The sequence below is a fragment of the Lissotriton helveticus genome, chromosome 1_1 (assembly GCF_964261635.1).
Source record: "Lissotriton helveticus chromosome 1_1, aLisHel1.1, whole genome shotgun sequence".
NCBI lineage: Eukaryota > Metazoa > Chordata > Amphibia > Caudata > Salamandridae > Lissotriton > Lissotriton helveticus.
Window position 1 is genome coordinate 2014993194 of NC_136057.1, and position 26804 is coordinate 2015019997.

General features: G+C 40.7%; 1 protein-coding gene across 2 annotated transcripts in view; it reads right to left on the minus strand.

The window, feature by feature from the left end:
• Positions 1 to 26804, minus strand: part of RPF1 (ribosome production factor 1 homolog) — a 155512-nt gene that overhangs the window by 44907 nt on the left and 83801 nt on the right. For both annotated transcript variants that reach the window (XM_078644716.1, XM_078644725.1), the window contains exons 3-6: positions 19046 to 19126; positions 15484 to 15579; positions 14322 to 14475; positions 14024 to 14106 (exon numbers count right to left, since the gene is read on the minus strand). In XM_078644716.1, coding sequence (XP_078500842.1) covers positions 14024 to 14106; positions 14322 to 14475; positions 15484 to 15579; positions 19046 to 19126 — 414 coding nt within the window. The remainder of the gene's footprint in view (positions 1 to 14023; positions 14107 to 14321; positions 14476 to 15483; positions 15580 to 19045; positions 19127 to 26804) is intronic.

Genomic DNA, 26804 nt, shown 5'->3' on the forward strand with positions numbered 1-26804 from the left:
ATAGGCATGACAGATTACAACGGGGGAGAAAGGTCCGCATTACGTACCCTTTCACTACTTGCAAAGATTTTCCTACGTTTATTTGCAAACAGGGAATACCTCCAAAAAGAACTAATTCCCAAACAGTCAATGTTCGGACAATAAATCAATCAATGAGGAATGAAATAGGTACGACGTGTTAAAGGCTTGCGTTACCTACCCTTCACTATCTGCAAAGGGAGAGAGAATATTCCTATTCTTCCTCGTTTGCAGGCAGAGAAGATCCTTAAGAGAACCAACTTCGAACAATTCAATGCTCGATTCAAACAATCAACAAGGGGTACAGTGAACACAAATGAACGCCGCTTATGTACATACGCATTGCTATTTTCAACAGGTTGTTCCTAATGTTTCTATTTTAGCGAGGTCAAAAAGAGATCCCATTAGTGGCCTACTGATTTTGCTCGATTCTTTTTGTTTTTTTACACGGTTTTTCGCTATCTGCAAAGACTAAACAGAGTATTGCGACTCTGTGCTTGTTTGTAAATAGAGAATGAACCAAAGAGAACAATCAATCAAATGGAGAGAGAAGCAGGCACGACGGATTACAAAGGGGGCAAAGGGCTGCGTTAACTAACCTTCACTATCTGCAAAGAGAGAGTACTCCTAATAGAAATGAGGGGTGGGGGGCAGCATTCAAAGCAGATCAGTGTGCATAAACACGAAAATGTTTTTACTTACCACGTACTTGACATTCGACAGCTTATGATATTTGCTATTAAAAAACCATTGAAATTCACTGAAAAAACCATAGGTTATAGACCATATATAGTTAGGAATTAGCATTTACAAAACCTTGAAAATTCACTGAAAAAACCATAGGTTATAGACCATATATAGTTAGGAATTAGCATTTACAAAACCTTGAAAATTCACTGAAAAAACCATAGGTTATAGACCATATATCGTTAGGAATTAGCATTTAAAAAACCTTATTTTACTCACACAAAACCATTGAAATTCCATATATAGTTAGTTGCACTAACTATATATCGCGCACCCGCAATCCACTGCTGATGATGTCACATATTACATCATTCATGACATGGTCAGTGACATCACTGATGACATCACTGATGACATCACTGATGACATCTCATTTGACATCAATGACCACATCACTGATGATATCATTCATGTGACAATACAATGCATCTCCTCACATTTTAATATAACCTCTGTTTCACCCAGTGTTAAAAAGAGTATAAGTTTTGAAACCATTGACACACCAATACTAGTTACTACATACGCACTCACTGATTGCTACGTCTACACACACCTTCACTCATTCACCCATACAATCATTCATACATACAATCACTCATCTTTACAACACTATCATATTCACTCATACACCTATACAGACACTCACAGTCTGCCACTCATCCATGGAGTTACTTACACACCTAGTCAGTCCTGTAAAGAATCAATGAGACTTCCATTTTCTTGTCTATACAGTTAAACATAGAGCACCTTACATTTTCAAACATGTACTAACACATACTTACTTTCTTATACAATCATTGATACAAGTACAGATTGATCTGCACAGAGTCACACACCTCCCAGCTAGCCACACACACACTCAGTCTCCCATACAAATACTTGGGCAATCAATCAATAACCCATATAGTTACTCATATAGCTACTGATCAACACATGCAGCAGTTTACAGAACAACAGACATAATGATGCACAAATTAAGACAGTTTAGTCACTAACCCATGCACTCAGTGAGACACATTTAATCAGTCACTCATACATTCAGTCATGCACCTACTAAATCCTTCGTCCAGACACTTATACATCCACTCATTGTTCAATATGTAAGACATATTTTAACTTTACAGAATTATACAGTCACTGGATGTTGTCATCAGTGATGTCATCAGTGATGTCATTTGAGATGTCATCAGTGATGTCATCAGTGATGTCACTGACCATGTCATGAATGATGTAATATGTGACATCATCAGCAGTGGATTGCGGGTGCGCGATATATAGTTAGTGCAACTAACTATATATGGAATTTCAATGGTTTTGTGTGAGTAAAATAAGGTTTTTTAAATGCTAATTCCTAACGATATATGGTCTATAACCTATGGTTTTTTCAGTGAATTTTCAAGGTTTTGTAAATGCTAATTCCGAACTATATATGGTCTATAACCTATGGTTTTTTCAGTGAATTTTCAAGGTTTTGTAAATGCTAATTCCTAACTATATATGGTCTATAACCTATGGTTGTTTCAGTGAATATATATATATATACACACACACACATACATATATATATAAATGCATATGCATATATATGCATATATATATGTGTATATGTGTGCATGTAGAGAGGTAGAGGTGTAGAGGTAGAGGTGTAGAGGTAGAGGTAGAGACTAGTAGAGAGAGAAGTAGAGAGGTAGAGTAGAGAGTGAGTAATAGAGAGTAGAGAGTGAGTAGTAGAGAGTAGTAGAGAGCAGTAGAGAGAGTAGCAGAGAGTGAGTAGTAGAGTGAGTAGTAGAGAGTGAGTAGTAGAGAGTGAGTAGTAGAGAGTGAGTAGTAGAGAGTAGTAGAGAGTAAGTAGTAGAGTGAGTAGTAGAGCAGTAGAGAGTGAATATTAGAGAGTAGTAAAGAGTGAGTAGTAGAGAGTAGTAAAGAGTGAGTAGTAGAGAGGGAGTAGTAGAGAGGGAGTAGTAGAGAGTGAGTAGTAGAGAGTGAGTAGCAGAGAGAGAGAATAGTAGAGAGTAGTAGAGAGGGAGTAGTAGAGTGAGTAATAGAGTAGTAGAGAGAGAGTAGTAGAGTGAGTAGTAGAGAGTGAGTAGTAGAGAGTAGTAGAGTGAGTAGTAGTAGTAGAGTGAGTAGTAGTAGAGAGTGAGTAGTAGAGAGTGAGTAGTAGAGAGTGAGTAGTAGAGAGTGAGTAGTAGAGAGTGAGTAGCAGAGAGAGAGAATAGTAGAGAGTAGTAGAGAGGGAGTAGTAGAGTGAGTAATAGAGTAGTAGAGAGAGAGTAGTAGAGTGAGTAGTAGAGAGTGAGTAGTAGAGAGTAGTAGAGTGAGTAGTAGTAGTAGAGTGAGTAGTAGTAGAGAGTGAGTAGTAGAGAGTGAGTAGTAGAGAGTGAGTAGTAGAGTGAGTAGTAGAGAGTGAGTAGTAGAGAGTAGTAGAGAGATAGTAGAGAGTGAGTAGTAGAGAGTAGTAGAGAGTGAGAAGTAGAGTGAGTAGTAGAGAGTGAGTAGTAGAGTAGTAGAGTAGTAGAGAGTGAGAAGAAAAGAGTGAGCAGTAGAGAGAGAGTAGTAGAGTGAGTAGTAAAGAGTAGTAGATAGTGAGTAGTAGGGAGTGAGTAGTAGGGAGTGAGTAGTAGAGAGAGAGTAGTAGAGAGTAGTAGAGAATGAGTAGTAGAGAATGAGTAGTAGAGAATGAGTATTAGAGAGTAGTGGAGTATTAGAGAGTAGTGGAGTATTAGAGAGTTAGTAGAAGAGAGTAGTGGAGAATATTCCAAAGTTTGGCACAGCACCACTTGCACAACAAGTCCAATCAAATCATATCACTTAGAGTTCTTATTGAAGCACTGAATCTTGGTGTATATTCAAATGCTTTTATTTTCCTTAAGTTTATGTTCCACAGCCAGCCGACGCGTTTCGTTCTGTACAACAGAACTTCTTCAGGGCGTTCTTATTTCCTTCAAGTTATGTCGGTATCCTGTTGTCATATAACTAGATGTTTCTTCCAAATGTTAGACGAGTCGTAAGTACATTCTTATTCAAAGTGACTAGGTATCAATTTTACCCACACAATTCGGGCAGACTTGAGTAATTTATAGCATCCTCAAAGTCAGTCTTTCAAAAATTCCAAAGTATAGGACATGATAATCCAAATCCAAATGTTTCTCAAGAAAAGTCATTTTCAATCGATCGGAATATTGGCATTTGGGCAGATATGACCCACGGACACGGTTTATGACTTTTCTTGAGAAACATTTGGATTTGGATCATCATGTCCTATACTTTGGAATTTTTGAAAGACTGACTTGGAGGATGCTATAAATTACTCAAGTCCATGGATGCTGCTGGGAACGCCCCCAGCAACACCCATTGCACGCCCCTTTAACGCAGGACACTGCGTTAAAGGGACTGATATTTATCAGGCAGGATTACGCCACAAAAAGTGGCTTAGTCCTGCCTGATAAATATCACTCAGTCTTCTGCGCCACCGGAACGTCACAAAAAGTGACGTTCTGGAGGCGCAAGGGGGTCGTAAATAAGGCCCCATAGGTTTCACACTCGTTATAGTTAGGAATTAGCATTTAAAAAACCTTTGAAATTCACTGAAAAAAACATAGGTTTCACACCAGTTATCGTTAGCTGGACATTTTACTCATACAAAACCATTGAAATTCCCCCGTTTTAGTTCGTTGTACTCACTACAACTCGCGCGCCCGCAATCCGCGGATGATGTCACATATTACATCATTCATGACATGGTCAGTGACATCACGGATGACATCTCAAATGACATCACTGATGACATCACTGATGACCTCATCCAGTGAATGTGGTTTGCTTTGATATTTAAATATGTATTATAAATACACTACTTTGCATTGAAGAATGAGTGGATATATAAATATAAATGTGTGGATGGTGGATTTAGTAACAGTGTCATTGATTGTTTCCTTGACTAATTTGTAGAGTCTCACTATATATAATGTGTAGTTACTAAACTGTGTGAAAGTCTTTATTGCTTTGTCTTAATTGCTATGTTAAAGACTATATTTGTTATTGGTTTCTTAACTGAGTATTTGTATGGGTAAATGAATGTCTATGTGGTTTGGTGGGGGGGTGTGTGATTGCCAAAAAATGTGTGAATAGTTCATTCAGTAGGTATATGAGGTTAAGACTACATGTTATAACAGTTGTTTCAGTGAGTGTATACGTTTATGGGTGTGGTGGTGATGAAATATTTCTCTCAATGGTACATCTCCATTAAACTTGAAAAAAAGGCAGTGTATGTGACCGTTATATCTAATTAAGTGTGCCTAAGACTTAGTGATTGTATGTGTCACTATATGGATAACTGTATACTTGTAATAGTGATTTTATAAACACACTAAGTGTGAGTTACTAGCTATATAAATAGATGAAGTGGTGTTTGTATAAGTGTGTAAGTGAGTAAATGTAAGTATAATCAATTGTTTGCATAAGTCAGAAGGATGTCTTTATAAGTGAATACAATGTGTGCTGTGTGTAATGTATAAATAGGCGTATAAGTATATTGGATAGTGTTCTGTTGATTATTCACTGCATATAACACTGAATCTATAGGTAAATGATTAGATGTGTTTATAGTTCTATGAATGACTGAGTGGGTGTTTAGAAATTTCTATTGGTGTGTCAATGGTTTCAAATATGGCACTTTCTATTTTACAGTGAGTTATGAAAGATTATACTAGTGTGTGATGAGGTGTATTTGATTGTCACATGGATGATGTCATCAGTTATGTCATCAGTGACATCACAGACCAGGTCATAAATGATGTAATATGTGACATCCTCAGCAGTGGATTGCGGGCGTACGAGTTATAGCGAGTACAACTAACTATAACGGGGGAATTTCAATGGTTTTGTATGAGTAAAATGTCCAGCTAACTATAACTGGTGTGAAACCTATGTTTTTTTCAGTGAATATATATATATACACGTGTCTTACTGAATGCATGGGTAAGTGACTAATCTGTGTGAATGTCTGTATTAGTCCATCAGTTGGTGTGTAAGCGTCTGCATGGGTTGGCGAGTAGCTACATGAGTGCCTATGTAGGTTATTGATTGGTTGATTGAGTACCATTGAGATTGAGTACCATTGAGTTGGGTAACAATAAACATCTGTTATTCAGAGCCAAGATACCTACGGGTGAACGTGCGCTTTACAAATACACGTTATGTTGTCTGAGTATCTGTATGGGTGCCTGAGTGTCTGTGCGGGTGGGTGGGAGGTGTGCGACTGTGCATAGATATGTGAGTGGGTGATTCACTGGGTGTATGGGTTCAAGAATGCATCTGTGAAGGGCTGTATTCGGTGGGTGACTGTGTATGGGTGTGTTGGTTAGTCAACGGATGTCTCAGTTTTACATGTGTAAGTAACTACGTATGTAAAAGGCAGTATATGCGAGTGTTGGAGTATATAAATTACTATATGTGAGAGTGAGTGATTGTGAGAGTGGCTGTATGGATGAGTCTGTGCTTGTGTCAGTGACTGTATAAGAGAGTAAGTATATGCTCGTATCTGTATGAATAAGTGAGGTAGTGTGTGTATAACTGTATAGGTGAGTAAATGGGAGTGTGACTGATTATTTGCATGACTGACTAGGTGTGTGAGTACCTATGGATGAGTGGCGGTGTGTGAGTGTCTATATAGGTGTAGGAGTGCATACGATAGTGCTGTATTGATGAGTGAGTGCATGTATGAGTGACTGTATGGGTGAATGAGTGGATGCGTGTATAGACCTAGGAATCAGATGCGTGTATAGACCTAGGAATCAGTGAGTGGGTATGTAGTAACTGATATTGGTGTGTCTATGGTTTCGAAAATGGTAGTCGGTATTTTAGAGTGGGTGTATCAAAGATCATATTAGGGTATGAGCAGGTGCATCAGATTATCACGTGGATGATGTCATAAGTGGTCATTTGAGATGTCATCAGTGATGTCAGTGACCATGTCATGAATGACGTAATATGTGATGTCAGTGCATTGCTGGGGCGCAAGTTATAGTTAGCTCAACTAACTTAACAGGCAAATTTCTCTGGTTCTGTATCAGTGAAATGTCCAACTAACTAGAACATCCCTGAAACCGGTGTTTTTTTCAGTGAATTTCAAAGGTTTTTGAAATGCTAATTTCTAACTATAACGTCCCCTGAAACCTATGTTTTTTTTCAGTAAATTTCTAAGGTTTTTAAAATATTAATTTCTAACTATAACGTCCCTCAAACCTATAGTTTTTTCACTGAATTGCTAAGGTTTTTTAAATTCTAATTCCTACCTATAACACCCCTGAAACCTAGGTATTTTCAGTGATTTTCAAATTGCTAATTTCTAACTATGACGACAGAGATAGGACATGTGCGGAAAGAGGAAGAAACACGTAGAAAGAAGCAAGGGAAATGCAGAAAGAGGCAACAGAAGTCCAGAAAGACGAAGAAAGGTGCAGAATAAAGCAAGAGCTATGCAGAAAAAACCAACAGAGGTGCAGAAAGAGGCCTTGTTGCAAATTCATCCTGTGCCCCCAACCTTTTACTGACTGGTACTGGTGGTAACTACCTAACCAGGCCCGGAGCCAGTGCGATGCTTAAAGACACTTAGAATACAGTGAAAATACCTACATACACTAGGGTACACTATGCGTTGGGGTACCCCTGTGATTGGCATGACCGCCCCTGTAAAGCCCTAGTACATATATGGCAGGGGGATTAAAACTACCTCTAAGTCAGAGGTGCAGAAAGAGGCAAGAGGTGCAGAAAAAAGCAAGTGAAGTGCAGCAAGAGAGGTACACAAAGAGGTAACCGAGGTGCAGAAAGAGGCAGGAGGGATACAGAAAGAAGGAAGAGAAATACAGAAAGAAGCAGCAGAGGTGTGGAAAGAAGCAAGAGAAGTGCTGAAAGAGTGCAGAAAGAGCAAGAGAAGTACAGAAAGAAGCAAGTGAGGTACACAAACAGGCAGGAAAGGTGCAGAAAGCGAGAACGGGGGTGCAGAAAGAGGCAAGAGAGTTGCAGAAAGAGAAAAGAGGGGTGCAGAAAGAGGCAGTAGGGGTGCAGAAAGAGGCAAGAGCAGTGCAGAATGAACCAACAGAGGTGCAAAAAGAGGCAAGAGGAGAGCAGAAAGAGGTAGGAGAGGTGCACAAAGGCAAGAGAGGTTCAGAAAGAGGCAGTAGGGGTGTAGAAAGAGGCACAAGAATTGCTGAAAGAAGCAACAGACGTAGAAAGAAGCAGGAGGAGTGCAGAAAGAGGCAAGTGAGGTGCAGAAAGAAGAGCAGGGCAGAAAGAACCAAAAGAGGTGCAAAAAGAGGCAAGAGGGGTGCAGAAAAAGATAGGAGAGGTGCACAAAGAGGCAAGAGAGGTACAGAAAGAGGCAGGAGGAGTGCAAAAAGCAGGAAGAGAAGTGCAGAAAGAAGCAACAGAGGTGCTGAAAGAGGCGCAAAGGGTGCAGAAAGAGCAAGAGAAGTGCAGAAAGAACCAACAGGGGTATAGAAAGAGTAAAGAGAGGAGCATACACATGCAGGAAAGGGGCAGAAAGAGGCAAGAGGGGTACAGAAATAAGCAAGTGAGGTGTAGCTAGAGGCAACAGATTTACATAAAGAGGCAAGAGAGGTGCAGAAACAAGCAAATGAAGTGTAGAAAGAGACAGGAGAATTACTGAAAGAAGCAACAGCGTTGTGGAAAGAAGCAAGAGAAGAGCCGAAAGAGGCAAGTGAGCTGCAGAAAGAGGCAAGAAAGGTACAGAAAATGGCAAGAGAACAGCAGAAAGAGGCAACAGGGATGCAAAAATGGGAAGAAGGGTACAGCAAGAAGCAAGAGAGGTTCAGAGAGAAGCAAGAGAAGGGCTGAAAGAGGCAAGAGAGGTAAAGAAAGAAGCAAGGGAAGTACAGAAACAGGCAAGAGAAATGCACAAAGAGGCAAGAGAGGACCACAAAGAGGCAAGAGAGGACCAGAAAGAGGTAAGAGAGGTGTAGAAAGAAGCTAGAGCGGTGCAGAAAGAATCTAGAGAAGTGCATAAAGAGGCAAGAGAAGTGCAGGAAGAGGCAAGCGAGGTGCAAAAAGAAGCAAGAGTGGTACAGAAAAAGGTAGAAGAGGTGCACAAAGAGGAAAGAGGTTGAGAAAGAGGCAGGAGGGGTGCAGAAAGGAGGAAGAGAAGTACAGAAAGAAGCAACAGAGGAGCTGAAAAAGGGGTGTAGAAAGAGCAAGAGAAGTGCAGAAAGAACCAACAGAGGTACAGAAAGACGCAACAGAGGTGCAGAAAGACGCAAGAAAGGTGCAGAAACAAGAGAAGTGCATAAAGAAGCAACAGAGATGTAGTAAGGGGGAGGAGGGGTGGAAAAGATCCGGTGAAGATTCTGGAGAAAGCAGTCAGCAGGACTCTATCTTGCTTTCTGGAAGAGAATCTTCTACTGGATAAAGATCAATTTGGCTTCCGCCCGGGGCATGGGACTGAGTCCGCCCTGACTAGAATGATGGATACCCTACGCATGCAGGCCGACAGCGGGAATGTTACTATTCTAGTACTTCTTGACATGTCGGCCGCTTTCGACATGGTAAACCATCTTGTATTGACAGAGAGGCTGAGGAGGTTGGGAGTGAGAGGCCGAGCACTGCTTTGGCTTCAGTCCTATTTGGAGGGTCGCCAGCAGGTCGTAACCCTTGCAAGTTTCTCCTCTGCTAAATCCGCCGTGGCACATGGGGGGCCGCAGGGCTCTGCAATAAGCCCTATTCTTTTTAATGTTTATTTGCAGCCCCTGTTTTCTATCATAAAATCCTTCTGAGTCAGCTTAGTCAATTACGCTGACGATACACAGCTGGCCTTTTCCTTGGAAGGGGACCATGCAATATCGATGGAGGTATTCCAGCAATGTATGCGGCAGACTTCGGACTGGCTTCGAAGGAATTCCCTACAATTTAATAGTGGAAAGACGGAGGTGATGTTCTGCTCTGCAGGCAGGATATCTAGATCATTGCCGGGTGATTTCAGGCTCCGACCAGAGGACGATTTGCTCATCCTGGTTAGGAAAGTCCTCAACCTGGGGGTACTGTTCGATGCTGATCTCCAGATGGAATCACAGGCTAATAAAACTGCGAGTGTTTGCTTTACCCTGACCCGCATGCTGCGTAAATTACTCCCTTTAATACCTTCTGAGAAGCGCACCTTGGTGGTGAGCAGCATTGTGGGCAGTAGGCTGGACTATTGCAATGTATGTAGAACACAAAGGGAACCCTGAACCTAATAAAAGGATACAGGGGGACAACCCACCAGGGAAGTCAATAATAATAACAACATGAACGGGAAGTTCCCATTACTCTAAAGGACCAATAAGTTCCGATATAAACAATTGCCCACAGAAAAGCTGCTGATATCAAATCATTTTATTCTCATATACATATATATTTATAAAAGAGACTTCATTATTTCAGAGATTCTATTGACATATATAATTCATGTAGCGTCAGCCCAGAACAACAGAAAACAATAAAAACATTTTATATACAATAGTCACTCATACCCTCAAGCATACACACATCCAAAAGTCACCACATAAATCAAGATACTGTAAACTACAACCACATTTTCAACCAACCGACAGAAAAAAGCGCCGACGCGCGTTTCGGAACAAGTGCCACCATAGAAGATTCCTTCATCAGGGCGCAAGTAATTCATTTGTATGTGGCCATCACGATCCTCCAATTTGTCAAGGGGATGAAATTTTAGCTCAATTCCAGAGTTTCTGGGCAGACAACAGCATATCGCAGCGTATCAGAGGAGAGAGCAGCATCTAGCCTTATAGACTGGAAACGGCAGATCACTCAGAAATTGGCCGCTGACATGGAAGAGGGCGATTGATGAACGGCCTCTGGGGACTATATTTTCACAATAGCAGTTATTCAACGGGAAGGCAGAGGTGCAAAAGTCCCGATACGCGCAAGTTGTAGACACGTACATTAGTGGGAATACTCCAAGTTTTCAGGTGAATATGGACGAGAGAGACAGACCGATAAAAATTACACACACTGGGCCAGGCCAGGTGGAGACAGGAGTTGCGCCTCAAGGATATTTTTCATAAAGTATGGCGGAGCTCTCGTGAACGTCTTTGGCCGGGAATCCTTCTGCACCAAAATGGACTATTGCAATGCCCTCTATTTAGGAGCCCCTGGTTACATCTTTCAAGGCTTGCAAAGAATACAGTCTGCAGCTGCTAAATTGGCTCTTGGTAGGCCACGGGGTTCCTCTTCTACCGCGGCGTTGCGGGAGCTCCACTGTCTGCCTGTCAGGGAAAGGGTACACTTCAAAGCCCTGTGTTTGGTCTTCCGCGCGGTGCACGAATTTGGCCCGGTTCCCCTGCAGGAAAGGTTTGAATGATATCGTCCAACAAGGCAGCTTCGTTCTTCTAGCACGGGCCTGCTGGCAATTCCTTGGTTTAAGAGGGCTAGGCTTGGAGGTAGGGCTTTCAGCAGGGTTGGCGCGCGTCTTTGGAACGAGCTCCCTCAGAACCTCAGATTAGCAAGCTCTCTGCTTGAATTCCGCAGGAATCTGAAGACCTGGCTCTATCCCACGATCTAGTTTGTGTTCCTCCACTCTGTGCGACCTGCTCCACTCTGGTTACGGCTTGCTCTCTGTTTTTAAGCGCCAGGATGCCCGTAGGGTGACAGTATGCGCTATATAAAAGCTAAAATCAATCAATCAAAAGGAGGCAAGAGGGATACAGAAAGAAACAAGAGAGGTGCAGAAAGAGGGAAGGGGTGCAGAACTAGGGAAGAGGGGTGTGAAAGAGGCATAAGTGTTGCAGAAAGAAGCAACAGAAATGTAGAAAGAGGCAAGAGAGGCGCAAAAAGAAGCAAGAGTGGTTTACACACCATTAGTACCAATTTAATACCCACATTTAGCAATAAGTAACAGGTGACCATTCTAGGCTCGCATAGAGCCTTCCACTACGCTGTAACACTTGTCGCTGCATTTTTAGTAACGTTTGAGCCGTTTGAGCTAGAAACAACATTTTTTTGTTCAAATCTGCAGATTATGCAGCAGATGATGGATTATGTGGCAAGTGTGGAAAATGTATAATTGTGCAAAAGTCGGTGAAGCCAGTCACATTATTCCAGAGCCCCTGCTCATACCTCTGACTAGGTCCAGAAGTGCTCCTCAGTGGTTCCTTCTTTTTTTTGTCTCATTGAGTTCATAATTTAGCTTCTAGGGAAACGAGGAAGACTAAACCTGAGGTTACAACCCCACAACACAGACTATCATACCACACAATTAATTACTCTCCATAGCATATAATCCCACTCTACATAATTCCTACACACTAAATACCACATACTTTCTATCCACATGATTTCCCTGCACAGCAGACCACATAATTCCACTACACATAACCTACATCCACTTCACTCCAAGAAACATTATTAAAACACTTTTACATTTACAACGTCAACAGCTCTAACTCTCGCAAATGCAAAACCTAATACATTGCAAATGCTTCTTAAACTAGTAGTCAAGTCTGCAAAATGGTGGAGAAAGGGTGCTGGGCCTCTGACCAGCGTTCAGCAATTCCGCTGCGTAGGACTTACAGGAGGTACCAGAAGGGCAGCTTAGCCCCCAAAGTCCCTCAGGAGTAAAATGGACTTCATTCCCCATCCCGCAGTCTGCCAGGAGGCGCGTTTGCAGAGTGGTGAAGAAAGGGTTGTGGCCTCAGAAGTCTTAAAAATCTCACTTTGAGGGACTTACTGGAGGTAACAAGAGGGGTAGTTGGCCCCCAAGTACATCCTTGGGGGCCAAATACCCCTCCTATTACCTCCAGTAAGTCTCACACAGCAGGATTGCTAAATTCTCATTGCAAGCCACGCCCCCTTTGCCCACCATTCTGCAAACACGCTCCCCTGTGTGCTCCTGGATGGGGATTGAAGTCACCTTCGCTGCTGGGGGTAGGTAGGGGCCAACAAGCTTACCAGTTAACTTTAGTAAGCCCCAAACAGTGGGATTGCTGAGAGGTGGACACAGGCCATGCCCCCTTTGTCCACCAATCTGCAAATGCGCCTCCTGGCACGCTCTTGGTTGGGGAAGAAAGTCACCTTACCTCCTGAGGGTCCCTGGGGGCTAACTAGTCCTCCTGTTACCACCAGTAAGCCCCACACAGCCTGATTGCAGAGTGGTCTGAGTTCACACCCCCTTTTACACCACTCTGCAAACACGGCTCCTGGCGCACTGCTGCTTAGGTCCACTTTAGTCCAGAGGTCCTCCGGACACAAGAGGACTTCATCACCCCACCAGCAGTGCGCCAAGAGGCGCGTTTGCAGAGTGGTGTAAAAAAGGGGCATGGCCTCAGACCACCTCTTAGCAGTCCCGCTGTGTGGGGATTACTGGAGGTACTTGGTGGTCTAGAAGGCCCCCAAGGACCCTTAGGATTGAAGGGGAGTTAATCCCCCAATTCAGAACGTGCCAGGAGGTGCATTTGCAGAGTAGTGGACAAAGGGGGTGTGGCCTGTGTCCACCTCTCAGCAATCCCACTGTGTGGGGCTTACTGGAGGTAACAGCGAGCGGGACTACGGGCGATTAAAAAAAAAATGCTTTCTTTTGGGCCAAAACATTCTGGTTTGCAGTGTTTTGATTTTTTTTTTTTTTGTTTTATATTGAACCTCTCAACAAGCCCACTGGTTTTAGGATGGTAAGGAGTTGGGAACTTGTAGGTTATCCCACACTGCTTCCACATGGCCTTCATGAACATAGATATGAAGTTGGTACCACGGTCAACGTACATAAACAATGCAAATACTTCCAACATAATCAGATTGGATGGCTGGCTCTGCAAGCAACATTAGGTCATTTGGGATATACACCAAGCCTATATGTGTTTTAGGAATAAACTCAACGGACTCAAGTCTTGCCATTAAAATGTGTTCCCAAAAGTGAATGAAAATAGTAATCTGCAGTGTGGTGGAGTATTTTGTGGATTCTAAAATTCACTGGACTCTGTAAAGGCAAAATCCACTTGGAGAAACATGTGGGGTCAACATAACAGTTTGCCCAGTATTAAAAATGTGCACTCTGCCTACATTGCCATAGTAATGTCCATAGCAGGGTGGTGGTAAAGATGATGTGGTAGCTGAATGAAAAAGCAACGTTAAAATTGTGGTAAAAGGTTAAAGTGTTTTCGGTGCAATGAACTCGAAAAACAATCTGGCTTGTGTGTTCCATAGGTATACTGAAAAAAGAATGCCACATCAAAATATGCTACAAACTCACCTTAATCTCCTTGCGCAGACGAACACTGCTCATTTTAAAATGTGCTGTTGGGCCATCTGGTAAATGAGTCAGCACGAGCCCATCTTGGATTCAAGTTAAGAAAAGATTATATCCAGGCAAAAATAAAAAAGGTTTATACACAATTCCTGGTTTAATTTAAAACCAAAGGACTGAAACTTATTTTTATACTATTGATATATTTTGCTTTCCAATTTTACTGTAAATCCAATTACATATTATTAAAATGTTCTAACAACAAAAGGTTACAAAAGTTATAGGTTCACAAGAGCAAGGATACTTGGTACTTTTCTGTCTTCATTAATAATTAGAAGGTCAGTGAAATCTCTTGCAATGCATTGTGGTATTATTTTTTTTAGCGGCAGACCTCTTCTGTAATAAACATGGGAGTTGGGAATAATGCTGGATAACTGTTCTGTGAACTTCACACTTCTCTGAAAGAAAGTAAATGGGGTTAGAATATACATTTTGAAGCGGACATGCATAGTAGGCCTGGGAATGAGATCTCTAACAGAAAATCCTGCAAAATGCAGACAAAAAAAATAAACTACCAGGAGGTTTCACAATAACTGGGCAAAAAGAGTCATCGGTCTCTATGAAGAAAATTTTGAAGACAATGACCAGCACACACGTTGCTATCCAAGTGGCTACGAGGAAAACCAGTTAATTAAAAATGTCACGCAAGACCTCTAGCACACCTACAGGCCTAGAAAAATAAAGCTTTTTATGAAATAAGTCTTATTTAAAGAACCCATTGACTTAGAAATGTTGCCTGAATTTCTTATGTAGTTAAAATAGAGAGTCAGCTCTCCATGTGAAATAGAAAGCAAATCACTAACAATCTTCAGCGATCAACGAGGGCTGGAGTACAATCAAATCACACTCTTAAAAATGATAAGCAGTCAGGAAAGCATGTTCCTTTTTCAAGTTTCCAGAGACATTTACATTTCTCAAAATCCATGCATTTACATGCCTAGCCATAGGGTAAGGAATTCTGATGTATACTCTATCCTACCATGTCAGGAGGTGAAGAGGTACTCCAATTCCAAAGAAATATTGACTGCACATCTCCACAAGATCTGCATTTTCTTTACCAATGATGATAATGTACAGGGTTCAGTGGATTTTTTCGATTAGCATAAACATTGTTTCAGGGAGAGCAAGACATTAATTCCAATTATGATGTATTCATTGATTCCAATAATGCAATTGAAGTACTATGATGTTATGTCTATTGCATACTTGACCAGAGAGCTGTGCCACACAACTAGAGCAAACTCAAATTATTTTGGCAAGTATAAATATTTGACTCTATAGTCTTTACCCATCACACTTTTTGTGCTTTCAAGTAAATGAATAAAATGTTGAACGTGCACTGGCATATTCCGTTGCATAAATGGGCATAAAAAGAAAAGCACATGAAAATAAAAAAATCTACTTACCCCCCGAGGCCGGTCTGAAGTTGTGATGAGAATCTTGGGGACAGACTGCCTGTTGAAGTAAGAGGCAAATTCGTCTGTAGATTCATCAAAAATGACCTGGAAGTAACACAAAGGCATTCCAATTAGTAGGTGTATGGTAGAAATATACATATACATAAGTGAGAGCCACAGAGAAATAATGATAAAGGCTGAGCTACCTCCCGAATGAATGTCAAACAGAAGTCTGAAAAGATGTCTAAGAGACTACTCCCATCAAGGTATCACCAATGGCCACTTCAGCCATCATACATATTTAAACATTGGTCCCCACCGTTCTCTATCCTCCCAAAGCCACACTATCTCAACATCAACTACAATTACATTATTCTTGTACTAAACAAGTGTTCAGACCTATTCAACACCTCCCTCTAGTTTGACTTAAAGACCGTGTCTCCTTACCTCCCTGAACACATTGATTAAAGCATAGAGAACTTCTACTTTTTGTTCTACGGTTCCAAGTAAATAATGCCAGAAAATTCACCAAGTTTACAAAAAAATAAAAAATTACAAAATAAATTGGTTGCTGGCAAAATATTTTTAGACCATGAAATATTTGTATGAATGATAGAAAAAAAAGAAATCATGAAGGACAATGCTATAAGAAAATGCTTTACCTTTACCAGCATGTTCATGTTCATACTAAAAATGGAAAGCACTGCAAGAAGACAGATTTATTAAAGTAAAAACTATATATTTGCCCAAGATATGAATGTGTATTCCAGTGGATGCATACCTGTAACTGTGTACTGTAGGGAATGTATGAAAATGAACTCAGAATATGTATTTCAATCTAGTACTACTTGCTAGCTAGAGATGTGCAGGCACTTCGGCCTATGACAGGCCGGTCAGCTACAACAAAATGCTGAGCCAAAAGTGGATGCAGAAATCGAATGGGAAAACTAAACCTTCTGGAGCCAAAAAACGAGACTGGTGTAATGATATATATATACTTTGTGTGTAATTTAAAATGGCATTTACCTACCAAAGCACCAGGATTGCATTCTATAAGACGATAGTCTCGGACAAAGGCACATACCAGAGAATTAATACTGCATATCCAAAAGTACGAGAAGGGTTCTTAAAAACATACCGCCCTTTTAGAACAAATAAATACTTTTAGAACAAATAAGTACTATGTTAAACTTCAACTGCTATCAACCAAATGTCATGGCATTCCCTGGAGTAATAATAAACCAATTTCATGTTTCTTTACAGGCCTTGACAAATGTACTTGCCTACTTGCTAAGTCCAGTCAGATTTTATCAGGGCAAAGCTATATTTAGGGCCTACTTGCCCCTTCTGGTGAACTGACAAACAGGTGTTCAGCTCACTTACAAAGTGAAGGAGCATTAAATATGCCTTTAAATCTTGTTTTTATCGTGTCACATGTATTCTATGTTCAGAGACAGAAGTCAAAAGTCAGTTTACATCTACAATTACTTTTCTTTCACAGACTGTTCGAGAATTTTGTAAAGTGAATTGTCTGACAAACCTGATGTACAAAAAGTGTGAAATGAAAGGCTGTAGGATGTCATGTTTTATTCAACTCACATTTAAATAGCTAAAATGTGATCTGTACAAGCATTTCAAAATAAATGTCAGTAGTTATGAAAGCCCTTTTTTTGTAATCCTGTGTGATGAAAACAAAATTAAATAGGATGAAACACTTTACTTGGTGAAACATGATTTCCACTGATTGTTTATACACTAAGTTAAACTGTATGTTAGTGGGAACGTTTTTGGGCATTTCAATGGAAAGCGTGCTGCTGTCTGTAAATGACAGTGCACTACCACCTCATGCTTTAGTTACATATTTATTAAAAATTAGTTTTTAAAGATTAACGGAGAAACATTTCTGCCCTCGTGGCAATGCTATTATTGAAGTAAGCGGCAAGTCCGGGGTCATGTGTACCCTGTATGTGGGCTAGATTCTTAATATGTATGGAGGAAAAGTTTAGTCTATAAACTCAAACCAAATATGTTTTTTTGCACAGCAGGAATGCTGAAATCTCATATTGGAAGGTGCTCTCATATGTGATAATGAAGAAAAAGGTGCCTCTGCAAAATAACATATTTCTCTAGGATGACATAAAATAGACCAGTTTTTGGGTTAAGTACATTACAGTTAGATTATTAAAGTTACCAGACCTATGGGGCTATTAAAAGGTTTTATGATTTTCGAGGGATGCTTTAAACTAACATTCAATTTTACAAAACATCTTTATAAAAAGCTATCTCCAATTATTTGCAGCACATTTGATAAGGAAAAAAGTAAACCGAAAAGAAACCAATAGAAAATAAGAATAAAAGGCTAGAGAAGTTCTCATTTAACTATTTGGGAAAGTCGCAGAAGGAACAAGCAATGCCAATCAAGGTAAATATGAGACGGCCGTTAATGCTGTTTACAAGCAATGCATGCACAAATGCGGTTTGTCACATTAAAGCAAGCTGTGTTGGTTTTCCAAATTATGGGAAAGAAAGCAGCAAAAATTGCTTTATAAAGAAAAAGCATACACAGGTTAAAGTATGTGATAAACAGTGTGATGATTGAATGTACTTTTTGAAAGTACTAACAGTCTCTCATGTATTCCAATGGTAAGACTTCCTAGAACTGGCCAAATTATTCAACAATCAGCCAGTAGCACAAGGTGTGTGTGAAATACTTCTCTGGGTGGAAACAAAGCCCACTCTAAGTCTATTTGAAATAAATAGTAAGAACAGGTCAAGACGAACCTAAAAAAGAAACTGTTGGGAAAAAAAAGGCTAGCATGACTTTTTTGTTTTAGTAAGTTAAGCTAATCAGTAAATTGATGTTTTGAATATCAAACAAATGACAAAAGACAAAACATCCACTTTAATGGAAAGAGATTATATAGAAGTATTAACAGAAATGAGAACTGTCAGAAACATATCACCACACAAACTGGGCACGACAGACAAAACTGTTTGTTAATAGACGTGGTACACTCCTAAACTTGTATGACTTAAACCTAAATTTGTAGGAAAAACATACATTAAGTCACAGAAAAAAGCTTTGTGTGAGGCATACTGTTTGCAGCTTATTAAGCATTTTTATCAATGGCTTAAGTGACAAGGGTTGCACATAGAAATAGCTAGATTGTTGTACAATTGTTTAAGCAAAAGTGTAACGGTGGTAACCCAAGATAGACCGAATCCCAAATGCATAGAAAATCACATTGATCAATTCAGTACGGTCCTTCACGTGAGGAACATAACTTAAGGAATACACCTTAAGTCTGGAACAAGGTTACTATATGACAACAGCTCATCCACTACATAACCTATAGTATAAATAAAATCTACACCATAAGAATAAGGCATATGATTCGCAAGGAGTTGTATTTCATTGTGTTCCTGCCACAGACTTGAGTTTGAATGAGACAGACAATTATTCTAGTTAAAGGACACATCAAAATGCAAACATTGTGCAAATAATATATGATGCTTATTGCAAGCTGTGGAGAATTTGACAACTGAAAAGCCTGAATCACTCATCCAATACCTCTTCATCTGCTGGGTCAACTGTTGTCTCGTCATAAACTCTTTGGTTTTCAATAGTCTTAGGAACTGGCTTTGGTGGAGCCTACAAGAAGAAGAAAACAATTTATCATCAACACAGAGCACTATTTACTTTTTGGCTTTTGCATGTGCGGTTTAATGTATGGTTGAACTGCAAAACTATGTTTACATTTTTGTATAATTGCACGAATTCCAAATGGACCAAGTACAAGATTAGGGATTTTGCCCCTCTCTATTTGGTGGCCTTACATATATACATGTTGACTTGTATACATTTACATGATCATTGAAATTTAAAGAATTCAGTCAACTAAGAAGCCTGATGGTAATGTTAAAAAAAACCTGCCTCGTACACAAACCATCTCTGAAATATATGACTTATAACTATTATTGTCATTGAAGAATGATAAAGTCATAAGCAAAGAGATACTGTTTAACATTCTAGCTATTATAGACGATGTAGGTTATGATATAAAGCAAAAATTACTCTACAAATGTATACCTTCAAACACTCAGTAAAACATCATAAGTGTGTTTTTCCAAAACGTTGATCAGCAATTTACACAACCTTGAGGATAGGGACATCAGGAATTCACACAAGATCGGTAACTTAAATCCAATGGAAAGAATGTCTCTCAAAAAAAAATCTGAACAGGATAAAATATTCATTATTATTATTATAGAGGCTGACAAAGGAGGTAATGTAGAATATTTAGCCCAAATTGATAAGACAACTCCCGGCTATAACACGCTACGCTAAAGACATGTCTGATGCAATGAAAGAAAAACTCCTTATGCCTCTGGATTGGAAATAGAAATGTCTTTTCAGAGAAGGAGTATAAAGATTTACTGAAACACAATGAAGGATTCCATGTATCTATGTTCTCTCCAAAGTGCCAAAAGAAGCACTGTTCCCACTGGGTAAACCAATTATATCAGGCATTAAACTGTCCAACGGAATTACTACTGAATTATGTGGATGAACAAATTACAAATCTGTGTGCCTAACCTTCCCTCTTCCATTAGGGACAGTAAGGGCATCTTTAATAAATTTGAAATTGTAATCCAGGGGGAGAATAACACCAAGTTCGCGACTTTTGATGCGACTAGCCTATATACACTGGCATAAAAAATGTATTTGGCTTAATAGCTTTAGAATTCTTTTGGTTAACCTGGAAGGCCAACCTTTATGAACGTAACTGTATGAAAATGGAAATGGTTAACCTCATTCTCTCAAAAATGTTTCCAGCAAGGCAACTAGTGGTACCAACAGCTGCAAAGGTTCAGCAACGGGCTCCACGTTTGCCCACCTCCTATGCCAACTTATTTATGGGATGGTATGAGAAGCAGCATACCTGGGGTAGAGTTTCATCCAGCAGGACAGAACATGTGTTGTTCTGGGGGAAGTATGTCAATTACATCATTGACCAGTGGACTAGCACTAGGGAGAAATTATTTAGCTCTAGAATTCTATGTACACAATGATCAAAAAGTAGGAAATTCAGAACATTCACAGCATGCAATAGCATTCTACGTGCATCAAGTGCTGAACCTATGTCTGTTATGGAGAGCATCCCATATGGGGAAATAATACGCTTCAGGCAGTGAACAAAAACTCTATTTTGAACCCACTATGGTCGCTAAATCTGATTTTTTTAAGCGAGGTTATATTAATAGGTTTCGAACATGTCTGAATGCAGAATAAACACTAAATGTATACAAGAAACCCTAAAAGTTAAAGTTGTAGCAAGCTGACTGACTCTTTATATAGCATACTAAGAGGCTGCCCACGCAAATGGGAAAAGATATGGGGGAACTTGATCAAAATATAAGAGTTAATGGGCAGTATCACGAGAGATGGCACAACGGTAATAAGGGGACTGCATAAGAGAACTGTACCCCAGACAGTGTTGGCTGTAAATGCAGGCTACAGGGAGTTCTAAAATGTGGAATTTACTGTATAAATATATATGTCAAGGCATCCAGCATTTACACTGTATTGTTTTCTGTCTGAAGCATATGCTTAATGTAAAATAAAAAGATATATATATGGTATACTAAAAAAAAGCTATACTGTGCAAAGAGTCCATGTTTCTCTTACTAGCGGACAGGGTCTTGCTCTAGCAATCCCGAGGTGCTCTCTTTCGGGTATGTGGTTGAGCAGCCTTATGCTTATCAGAAAGGAGTGTTAGACATTTGTTGCATACACAGTCAATAAATTATACACACACACAACTCAATAAATCGATCCACATCAGTTTATAAAATTAACATGTATCTTTATAACACTTTAAGCACCAAGATCATCATAATCAGGTAAGTATGTATAGAGTTATGAAGAATCAACAGTGCGATTTCTGAAGTGGTATTGTTATCCTATGGAGGAAAGGCATAAACGGCATACAGATATTTTACAGCGACTTACAGGACCAATCTTCTGGACTCAAGGTAAGTATTTGGCAGGGTACAAGGCAGCACCAAGAGGTCACCTCGGGCAGCACAGTGGCAGCAAGGTTCAGAAGTGCAATTTAGCATTGGATGCCCCGTTGAAGCCAATGGGGATCGGTCTGGTCAAAAAGAGCCTGTAAGCTGGGACTGGGAGTCCAGTCCGGCTGAACCAAAAAAGGGTCTCAGCACGCACATTGCTCGTGGACATTCGGACTCTGGTCCTATTCTCCTCGGGCCAAAAGGCCAGGTTGCAGAGACGTCTTGAGGCACCGGAGACACTTGCGTTAGAGGGGGCCAGCACAAAGAGGCTGCAGATGGCTTTGCTGAGTCCACTGTGGGTAAACCCAAGGTAGGCTTGGACTCTGGAGGGTCATGGGACCACGCTGGCACCACTGGCCCACTTCAACTCAGGATAGGGGACACAGGTGCAGTGGTGCTTTCCGGTGTTGGGACTGCTGCAGTCCGGAGTCGTCCCAGCTCTTTTGGAGTGCCTGCACAATGCAGGGAACAAGCTAAGTTACTCCACAGGACTTCCTGGGTCTTGTTGAAGGCAGTCAGTCCTCCCAGGCTATTGGAGGCACAGCAGCTTCAGGACATGAAGACTTTAGCGCAATTTCTTAGGCCCAGCAAACAGGCCGACAAGGTTGGTGCCAAGTAAGTTGCTTCTCCACAGTCCTTCCTTCTCGCGGCTCTTGGGTGTCTTTCTTCTTAGGTCAGCAGGAATCTATTATTTAACCGAGCCCCCTGACACCATGAAATTAGATTTTAGGGTGCTGGTGGGGTGTAGGGTAGTAGACAATGGGCTACTTAACCCCGGGGACCCTACGACCTCTATTGGACCACTTCCTGTGGGAAGTGGGCATAACCCTGTCCCAGAGTTCCAAATTCTGCTATCACCATGATGGCAGACTTTTCAATTCCGTATCCACATCAGGTAGCCCACATTAGAGGTGGTATTGTATTTCTATCTAGGACCCTAATTCGATATTCCTGATTTATGCCCTTATGTGGTTATAATAAATAATATCCTAATAAAGGCATAAGAATCATATCCATATTTAGTCGTAGCCAATGCAGTCCAAATTAAGCAAGGCTACTTCCCCAGACTCCTAGAGAGTACAACGAGTTCTTTAAACAAAACAAACCTCCAGCAACCTGGGAACTCCCCATGCTTCTGTTATGATTTGTCCTAGAACTCCTGCGAACACTGAAAGAACGGCCAGTTCTTAGTGACATCTTTATTGACGTCTTATGTCCAACCTTACGTCAAACCCGGCACCTTTCAGGTATAAATATACCAACGTTGCCTTAAGCAAACACACGGTGGTTTGGAGCAGAGCGGCTATCTACCTGCCCGAGAGCCCACGGACGACGCCCCTCCCTTTTGACACACTGAGAAAGACGCTGTCTTTTTCTCCAGCCGAGAAAATCCAGCTCCGGTGTTTTTAGCCGCCCTTGCGGGTTGCTGGGATATCGAGTCCTGAGAGAGAGATACCAGACCTCCTGCTTTATATTACCCAGGTACGGAGCGGACTAAACCCTAAGAGAATTCTTGATTCAGATTCTTGGCAAAAACCAACTTAACTTAAACTGCTACTTACTTACTCCTTCCCACGTATTAGGCTTAGGTCAGGTACACCGGGGTAGGCGTATTTAGAAGCACCAGTTGAGTACGTTAGTCAATGTATTTATGTATGTATATATTTTATCCATTTTAAAGTATCATATGGCTAAGAAACCGTATCAATGCTTTTACAGTATTATTTCATTATACTCCTTTTACTGTACGCACTTTACTTTACTATAAGTATTGCAATTGTGGCAATTCATTTCTCTTGCATGAGAAAGAAGACTGCTCAATAAATAACACCTTTTATTGATAACGCCCGTCTCTCTATTCTCTGCACTCTGGTGAAACTAAGTATGCACGATTGACGGAGTAAAATAGCTGTCTATTGTTTTCACACGACTCTAGAGATACACTCTTATTCTGAGGGAGCAAAGTTGTCATGTTTTATGGTGGTCAGAAGCTAATCCCTTCTTGTCTATCCAGGGAAGTTAAACTCCACCTTGTTTACTCGAGAAAGTTTCTAGTGACCTCTGAGCTAGCTGGCATAACTAATTAAGTCTAATATAGTCAGTAGAGACCTAGTCGACCTCAGTCCTACGTCTACACTGCTGTTTATATTATTCCAATGCGCAGCGCCTATTGGGAATATAGGAACTACACTACATGGCGCCCAACGTTTGGTAAGGCGATAATTTAACGCAAGACACTAGAGTAACTCAGTCGTGCTTTTTCACACAGAATCCTTTTTCCTGTAAATACTCCAAAAGACGTCTGGAGTGGGTAAAAGGTTACAATCCGCCGGAACTTAGTAGGAAGAGATTCCTATGTATAGTTTTTGGTTTAGTCAACGTTGAAGGATACAGTGTTCCAAAATATTGTGCACCTAATCTTTGTTTCCCTTGAAACTTGATCTGCAACAAAAAACGTTGTCAGTAAAATGCCTGACGGAGACAAAGAAAGAGATGCTACAGCGTCTCAACGGTTGTTGGATGACACGAATATCCAACAGAATGACCCGAATGCTATTTACATTCCGGCAAATATAAGAAGAACTATAACTATTAAACTTCTAGAAAATGGACTGTCATCACGAGGTGGTACAGTCATATTCGTGGTAGAGGCCCATGAATATCGGCAGACAGAGGTATTCTATTCATGGATACACTTTCCAGCAGCAAACGCTGTAACAAAAGAATTCCACTATTACAAAATAGAGGAACCTCCGGATGAATACACTCCTTTCGAGAAGGTTGAAATCAAGAGCACCTGCTCTGGTTTAAAGGCGCCCTAAAACACAAAAATCACATCACCAGGCTCGGTCCACTAGGTAGACCAGGAGCAACGCGGCCGGTTCTAGCCAGCTACACACCACATCCAGACATTGACAAAATGTCAGTACCGGAACTTTTAGCTCAGCTAAAACTGCTAATTAAAATACATAGGCAATTGGTCCAATATGTAATGCGGACTTCAACAGTCCAACCAGCAATTAACATTCCACAGCTGACCCCTCATCAGGGGAACACAAACAAAATTACACCACAGAACATACAATCATGTCTTGGTAAAACACCTGCAAAACGGGAACAAATTCCATTCTGGTTAGCACAAAAAATCACTCAAATAGAGGCAGTATTTCCTGATACTACACCTGAGAAACACAGAATTCTGACTATCTGTCTTCCAATGGGGATCGCACCGCATGTGGAGGACTGTGACACTTGAGGCACAGTCTTTGCTTTCATCTACACAAAAACACATGGTGTTCCTTCCATGGCGGTTATACCAGATGTGCGAAGACAAATTCAAAATGAATACGGTCCAGAACCTGCTTTAACTCTGGGTATGAAATTACTGAAAGACTTCAAGCAGGTCTCGGCTATATTATTAGCCAACATAAAAGGAGAAGCAGCATCTGTGGCGATCCGCCAGAAATTGAAAGAAACAGATATAGCATAACAACCTTTTGAACTTGCCAGAATCATAGAAAAATCCTATGAAGAACTAGGTAGAGATAGTTTGGGTGGGAAACCAGTAAAACCCCAACTAACTGAAAATCCTGAAAAAACTTTTATTAAAAATAATCTAAACACTCCAAAAAAGAGTTGGGATAGTAATAAACAATCCACTCCCAAAGAAAAACGATTCCAGTCCAGAGGAAGGTCTCCTCAACTGAGAGAAAGATCTCCAGACCAAGGAGACAAGTCTCCCCAGAGGGAGCCCTCTGAGAAAAGATACAACCTTAGAGATAGGGATACATTGTAAAAACCAGACAGATATCAAGATATTGATACACGTCCCTCTCGATCTTTTCAGACTTCCTCACAGAAATCGGAAAGAAGAGGACGGTCAGAACACAAGGAGGAGCACGTCAAGTCCAAGGACAAAGAACCTGCTCATCAAAGTAAAAAATTACAATTTCCAAAAAAAGAAGGTAGCCAGTATTAAAATAATTAAACATGCCGAGGATACGGAGGACACAACTGAAAAACGGAGAGTGGGCCCAGACAATGCTAGACAGCGCAGCAGAAGTGACCATAGCTCGCAAGATCCTGATGAATCTTCTGGAGACAGTGGACACGAATGAATACATTCAGGTGGAAACTGCAGATACCAGAGTTAGCAAACCTCATAAAATATACGAAATACCACTGCGTATAGAGAGGGATAAGACCAGGAAAGTAAGGGGTCTCTTTTGGGATAACCTTTCGAAAGGCTATGACATCCTTTTAGCTGAGAAAGACTGGCCACCAGAGTTTGTCAGGGAGTGCCCTCATGGCGAAGAAATGATTATAAATGGATTCGAATTCACCAATGCTTGTTCGGTGGCCTCAATCATGACTTGGGGATTGAGGCCACCGAACAAGCATTGGTGAATTCGAATCTAGACGGAGATTTACAGACATTCCTAATGGAGTTATTGGTTTTTACACTGTACAACAGTTACTTCAAGATCAATGACAAGTGGTTCCAACAACACTGTGGTACATCCATGGGCAATTGTGCAGCCCCGGCCTATGCCAATCTTTTCATGAAGACATTTGAGGAGACACACATATTGACAGATCCCAATTGGTTTACACATGGCAAGCTCTACCTGAGATTTATTGATGACATTTTCCTGCTATGGTCAGGCACTGAAGAGACATTAAAGACCTTTCTTTCAACATGGAATCAAAAAGATGATCGAATACAATTTACCTGGGACATCAGTCCTCATCTCATTCACTTTTTGGACGTACAAATCCGAATACGAGAAGGCAAATTATCTACGACAGTGTTCCGTAAGCCCACCGACCGCAACTCTTTGTTGCATTACAACAGTTTTCACAGACCTGGTCTAAAAAAGAACCTTCCCTTTTCACAATTATTGCGGGTCAAAAGAATTGTTTCTAACTCTGATGAATGTGAACAAGAAATGAATAACATGATTGACAGATTCACAACTAGAGGATATCCCCAAGAGATAGTAGAATCATCTCGAGAACGATGCAAAACGATCAACAGATCTGAGTTATTGAAAGTAAAAGATAAGTCCAAAGACAACAGACTAGTAGTTGTATCCAAATACTCTACAGCCAGTCACAAATACCGCAAGATCATTCTTAAGCATTGGCCACTACTCAGTGGGGAAACAGATTTTCAAGGAATCTTTGATCAACAACCGACATTTGCTTACACAAGAGGAAGAAACCTCAAAGAAATATTGACTAACCCCACAGAA